The 6,494-nt window shown below is 40.1% G+C and overlaps 2 protein-coding genes across 3 annotated transcripts in view; both read left to right on the top strand.

The window, feature by feature from the left end:
- Nucleotides 1-4,107, top strand: part of LOC103380583 (receptor-interacting serine/threonine-protein kinase 3-like) — a 5,370-nt gene extending 1,263 nt beyond the window's left edge. The window contains exons 3-12 of one of the 2 annotated variants that reach the window (XM_025056475.1): nt 884-1,214; nt 1,285-1,427; nt 1,519-1,568; nt 1,666-1,821; nt 2,679-2,761; nt 2,893-2,947; nt 3,155-3,225; nt 3,388-3,433; nt 3,521-3,760; nt 3,867-4,107. In XM_025056475.1, coding sequence (XP_024912243.1) covers nt 884-1,214; nt 1,285-1,427; nt 1,519-1,568; nt 1,666-1,821; nt 2,679-2,761; nt 2,893-2,947; nt 3,155-3,225; nt 3,388-3,433; nt 3,521-3,760; nt 3,867-3,877 — 1,186 coding nt within the window. In that variant the 3' untranslated portion in view covers nt 3,878-4,107. Of the gene's footprint in view, nt 1-883; nt 1,215-1,284; nt 1,428-1,518; nt 1,569-1,665; nt 1,822-2,678; nt 2,762-2,892; nt 2,948-3,154; nt 3,226-3,387; nt 3,434-3,520; nt 3,764-3,866 lie in introns of both variants that reach the window. The other variant, XM_008312603.3, reaches the window with a different exon arrangement.
- Nucleotides 4,108-5,300: 1,193 nt separating this feature from the next.
- The window catches only part of LOC103380572 (inosine-5'-monophosphate dehydrogenase 1a-like), a 9,845-nt gene continuing 8,651 nt past the window's right edge, over nt 5,301-6,494 (top strand). The window contains exon 1 of the mRNA XM_025056358.1: nt 5,301-5,779. Coding sequence (XP_024912126.1) covers nt 5,540-5,779 — 240 coding nt within the window. The 5' untranslated portion in view covers nt 5,301-5,539. The remainder of the gene's footprint in view (nt 5,780-6,494) is intronic.

Raw genomic sequence — 6,494 nt, 5'->3', positions numbered from 1 at the left:
AGTCATTTTAAAAAAAAAAAAACTGCCTAGAAAGAGTTAACTCTTTCTGCTCCCAAATGGCAATAATAACGTAAAATTAAACGTTCAAATAATCACAAATTCAGTTAAATCATATTTCTTATGAGCTATAAAGGGTTATAATATTTAACAGAGAACAAAGTAATGCAAACGTCACTGCATTGATAGTTGGTCAGTTCCAATGTTTCCGGATGTTTTAACCTACATTCTTTACACTCTGCATTGGTATTAGTTGTTATTAGTCATTGAAACACAGCCATAATGTCAATACTTGGTGTGGGCGTGAACAGAGTAGCACATCCCTCACTCCTTTTCTCCCATGAGACACATGTGTAACTAAAATTCCTCTTCCAGATTCAGTAATCAACGAACTTTCAGCGTTAAAGTGAATAAAGACACTGCATCCATGTGCCTAGAATAGTTGCCAATTTTAACTACCGTAATTTTATGTTGCACCAGCCAAAAATGTATGATCAAGAAGAAAATAACATATACCATATAAGTCCACCGGAGTACAAGTTGTATCAGTGCCCTCTAGCGGCTATCAGTGTGAAAATAACGAGCACGATACATTTTCACTGGTACAGGAGTAATAGATCCTGGTACACAAGCCTCGAGTGCCCTCTAGCGGCTGTCAGTGTGAAAATAACAAACATGTGAAATTATATATTTTAATATACAAGTCACACCCGAGCCAAACCCAGCCAAAGCATGAAAAAAAGTGCAACCTATAGTCTGGAAAATATGGTAATATATGCATTAACTAGAAAAAAAAAATGTGTTGACCAGTTTGGTTATTAAAGCAATGTGAAATATTATAATTGCACTTTTACCTGTGTCCTCTCTTTTGACCTTTTTGGAACAGAAATGTTATGCCCAAAGATGCAGCCTTACTTCAAGAGATTTCTCACATGGAAAAGGTGTCTTGTGAGTTTGTGCTGAGGGTTTATGGAACCTTTGAGGGTGTTCTACCCTTTCGGGGCATTAGCATTGAAAGGGGAATAGTCATGGAATTCATGAGCAGAGGCTCGGTGCAAACGTTGCTGCAGGACCTCCACGGACATCCTCCATGGCCTTTAACCTTTCGTTTGGCCAATCAAGTGGTTCTAGGCATGAACTTCCTCCATTCAAGGAAAATAATACACCAGGACCTGAAGCCAAGTAACGTTTTGCTCAATGATGACCTACATGCCAAGGTAGAAAACATCAATTGAAAATACCATTGCTGTGTTTTGTTGGTGTTACATGTCCTTGTGTGCTCAGTAGCTAGCAGACTTTGGCCTGTCCAGGATTTCAACCAGTGCTTCGAGCTGCAAGACGACGGTCAAAGTTGGAGGCTCCCGCAAGTACATGCCTCCCGAGGCCTTTGAAGTATCTTATGAACCTGTCCGTGCTTTTGACATATACAGGTAACAAGCAGACCGATGCATCGGAATTGTTTATTCGACAACACAAAACATTTCTAACATTGTGTGCGTTTTTGTGCGAATTCTTCCCAAGTTATGCTATCCTCCTGTGGTCCCTTCTCACAGGAAAAGAGCCCTATCCATGCAAGTGTCAATTCTGTTTGTTATTTCATATAAGTCCTTCACAAGAAAAGGAAAAACCACAATATTTTTGTTTTTGTTTTGTTCAATTCTTATACAGTGGCTGACAACAGTCTTGTGGCACTGCAGATCCCTTTGGGACAGAGACCTTCCTACAAAGACATTAACCAAGAGGAGGTAGAAGGGTTGAAGGAGTTGGTTGACCTGATGAAGACATGCTGGGATGGAAACCCTTTGAAGAGGCCTAATTCTAGAGGTAAATATTCATCACATGCTGAATATTTTTGTAGTGACCACACGGCAATACACTGGGTATTCTAGGATACCACGTGCCTTCATGAGAGATCTTAAAATAGAAATTCTTTTAGATAACGAAGGTCAAACGGATAAGGATTATTATATTTTCCGGACTGTAAGTTGTGAAATTATATATTTTAATATATAACTCGCACCTGAGTATAAGTCACAAACCCAGCCAAAGGATGAAAAAAAAAAAGTACGACTTATAGTATAGAATTCTGTGGGAATGATAATCTATGCTTAAATTAGCATGAAGCGAATTCATTTGGATTCAAAAAGTTACTGGCATAAATAACAAAAAATAGTTTTAAAATGCTTACAAAACAAACTCCAAATCACTTGTGTAATGGATTCAAAAAGCCAATTCATCTTTAAAGATTCTGTTTCGGAAATCAAAAGAAGAACAAGTGAACAAACCACTGTTTAGTTCTTTCCGAAATGTAATAATACTTCTCAGTCTGCCATATTAACGTCAGCTAATCGCAATCAGACAAAGGAATTAAATGAATATAAATATAAATCCCGGAATTATAAATACAATAGTACAATTATATAAACATTTTGGCAATTACTTAGGATCATTATCGGTCCAATACTGGTCAAAATTCCAGGATCGAACAATAAAAAAACAACAACTATAAATTGTTTCGATCTGATACCTAAATGCTGGAGGAGAAAAAAACGAAGGTATCGGATTGATATCGATATCAGCAGGTACTCGGTACAAGCAAATACAAGTTGCGGTATCGTTGTCGGTATCATACATGAAAAAATGTCGTATTGAGCCATAATAATAATTGGTTTGTGTTCCAGAGTGCCTCAACGTCACTGAGGATGTTTACTCAAAGCACAGGAAGGATATCCATGCTGCCATAAAGCATGTTCTGACACAACTGGTACCACTTATGAATTTACTTTAATTAAATGAACTGTTGTTTGCATTAGAGAGCGTGACTATTGTCTTTAGTCTTGATATTTTTTACCAACCAGTTTCGGATTAGTGATTTATTGTTGTCTCTCTTTTAAGGAGTCAAATATGAGCACCCACAACACAAGCGGCGATGAATCCAATAAAACACAAGGTTTGTTTAGGACTCGTGTTGAAGCGGAGAATATTGAAATAATTGGTTGGTGATTTTTCTGAAAATGTGCGTACCGTATTCCCGGAGTATAAGTCGCACCAGCCAAAAAAAAAATGCATAATGAAAAAAGAAAACGTATACAAGTCACTTCAGTGTACAAGTACCGGTGTAGCAGGTGATAAAATAACATATTTTAATATTTTTTAGGACGGATGAGTTTAAACGAAACTGTGAATGCATCCAGGATTGCACAAGCAGAGGCCGATGTCAAACCTGAGGTAAAGTTTTGGTAAATGTAGGAGATCAGAACAAAATGCGAGTTAGCATTTTTCTCATGTAATATCTTACGATTGTACCCTTCGCACCGTGCCTAAGACTTCTTTACGTTTGCAAACAGGACAGAATAAGCAGATCTGTGCCTTCTTTACTTTTGCAAACAGGACAGAATAAGCAGATCCGCTGAAAGTATGAATGCTATCGCTAAAGGTTAGCGCCTTCATAATATTTGATTTGTCGTCCAATCGTTTATTTTTGCTACATCCTACTGCTGTTAACTCTCTCACTTCAAAACAGCCAAATTTGTGGATGACAACAGAGCTGCGTTAATTCAAAACACAACGGAGGTCATGGCAATTGTCGAGGAACTCGGAGAAATGGTCCACAGGGAAACACGCGCAGACATCGAGGCTAAAAAGACGAGCCAGGAACAAATGAGGGAGCTCTTTCTAAAGACGTTCCATCCAGGGGGGGTGGCTGTTAAAGCCGCCTTCTACTCCGTCCTGGAGAAACATCACCCTGAGCTACTGGAGAAACGTAGTACGATTTGTTGTCGACATTTAAGAACCTCCCGAAAGATATTTTACAGAACGTTTACGGATAGTTCTGTAAGTTTTAAACGTTTCACTATTGTCTCTTTCAGATGTCCAGTGACCTACATCAGTATTTGACTTGGCCATCGTACCAGCAGAGGGTCAAAAGAATTTCATCACCAAGCCGTGTAGTAATGCCAATGCCAGTTGGCAGTTTTTACATTTTTCTTTTTCAGTTCAATTAATTGCAATTAATTTCAGTTCAAATAATTACTGTAATTTCCCAGCTATCTATCTATCTATCTAGAAAAAAATACATATTTTTCATAATTTTTTGCTAATAAATTTATATTGTACTATATTGACTACTGTGTATGTGTTGTTGTTTATGTTAAGCAGAGTGCCGGTTCACTACACAGGGAAAGAAAGATAGCTGGAGGGGAAAGAGACAGAGGAATAGAAAGGAAGATAGGAAGGGAGTAACAGAGAAAGAGAGAGAGAAAGGAAAAGACAGACAGAGATAGAAAGAGAGAGAGAGAAAGGGAGGGAGAGGGAGAGAGAGAGAGAGACTAGGTAAGAAGCTTTTCTGGTTCAAATCCTCGGTAACTGTCACAAGCAGTCAGTCAGTCAGTCACCTGCAAATGAAGGGGTAGAGGGCAACCTAGGCAACAAAGTTATTCTCTAGGCTGAGTGTAATTTAACAGCCGTTTTGTTTTCACTATAATACCTAATATTAATTCCCATAAAAAAAAAAAAAAGGGGTAACACGAGATGCCACAGAATCACCGACTAATCGACTTTCATCATCGACTTTTTTTTTCCTAAAACCTTTAGACCGTGTTCTGTCTGAAATAAACAAAAAGCTTTTGTCGGATCCGAGCTGAGCTTCACTCCCTGGGATCTCCAAAAACAGACACGTGCTCACGGCCTATCCTTCTCTTCCACAGTCCTACTGGTGCTCTCCACCCTATGACATCTATCCCACCACCACCCTATCCCATCCCATCCTGTATTAATGCTCCCAATCCTCTTTGCGGGAGAGTGACGTCTTCTGCTGTCAGAAACAGAGTTAAGCCCAGTAGGCACCAAGAGAAGCGAGTGGAGAGAGAGAGAGAGAGAAACGCTCCTAAGCTCTAGGGAAAACTCCGCACTCCGTGGTCCCTGGGCCCTTACGATATCTGATCTCTATTATCGGGAGCTTTTTGCTTGGCTTTTTGCTAGTTAGCGAACTTGCACAACTTACACAAGGAAGGCACTTTCCTTTGACAGCAGGCGAGCGCGGCACAGAGCACCATGGCTGCAGCCGCGAAGGTCTCTTGAGGATGAGAAGCTCTCATGTAAAACATCATCGCTTCAAGTAGACCGCCGCTGTCGTTTGTTTAAGGATCTCTGGAAAGGAGAGAAAAAAACAAAACAAAAGCAGAAACTTCGACGGGAGATTTTGACTTGCAAAGCTGAAGTTTGGTTTTTTTTAAATTTTTTTTTTCGTTTATTTATTTGCGTCAAACGCAAGGTAAAATCCTTGCAAGTGACCTTCTCCAGATATCAGGTGTGTCTGAAAGGTGTTTGTGTGTGAGCATACACTCAAGGCCAGAGATGTTTATTAGAGCGTTCAATTGAACAGCAAACTAAGCGTGTTGCTGCCCGTCTATTGGGAACCACTATTTACCTGGTGTGATTTTATTTGTGTGCGTGCGTTGTGTGTGTGTGGTAGGAGGCAGAAGAGCTTAAAGAGATATAGGTAGGGCTCTGGGGATAAGTTTCAGCCCTGGATTTCCCTGAGATGGAGGGTCATTGTTATGACCGCTTTGGAGACGGAGAAAGGGACAATTACCAGATCGATTACCGGAGGATTGTAGGGGACATGGAGCCGGCGCGGCCTCGCATCTTGAACAGGGATGGCGAGCAACCTCATGCGTTTGGTGCCTACGCTCATCCTTCACCACATGGACACGGGCACGAGACTGCAGCCCAGAGATACAGCGCTACACGGATCCAAGCTGGATTTGAACCCGAAAGGTCAGTCGGCCGGTTTCATTTAATTTCACTTGTGTTTTTTTTTTATATCTACTGACATTGACTTTATATCTGCTGCCCCGCTGTCGCAGAGTGCACATGGGGAGCTTTAATTGACATGGATGGTTTTTTTTTTTTTCTGCATTAGCAATGTGTTATGGGATCTCACTCCCCACAGGAGTGAAAAAGACAAGGGTCAAAACAAACAAACAAACAAACAAATCATGCATGTTTTGTGGAAGGAAACACATCTGCATTTCATTTGTGGATTTCACCACTGTGGGATCCCCAAAGGACTTCTTATTGTATCTTATCTTATCGTGTTGTATCTTATATTTCTTGTTTTGTTTTTTTTGTCACATTAGACCATTTATGCAAGAACATTAACCTTAATATCATAAAACCTATTTACAGGACATGTCTTAAATATGTGCATATTGTATATATATACAGTATATAAACTGTATATATGCTGGATGGATGGATGGATGGATGGATGGATGGATGGATGGATAGATTAGATGGATGGATGGATGGATGGATGGATGAATAGATGGATAGGTGGATGGGTGGATGGATGGATGGATGGATGGATGAATAGATGGATAGGTGGATGGGTGGATGGATGGATGGATGGATGGATGAATAGATGGATAGGTGGATGGGTGGATGGATGGATGATAGATAGGTGGATGGATGGATGGATGGATGGATGGATAGAT

The sequence above is a fragment of the Cynoglossus semilaevis genome, chromosome 6 (genome assembly GCF_000523025.1).
Source record: "Cynoglossus semilaevis isolate Cse_v1.0 chromosome 6, Cse_v1.0, whole genome shotgun sequence".
In the NCBI taxonomy this organism is placed as follows: domain Eukaryota; kingdom Metazoa; phylum Chordata; class Actinopteri; order Pleuronectiformes; family Cynoglossidae; genus Cynoglossus; species Cynoglossus semilaevis.
This window is presented reverse-complemented; position numbering and strand designations above follow the sequence as displayed.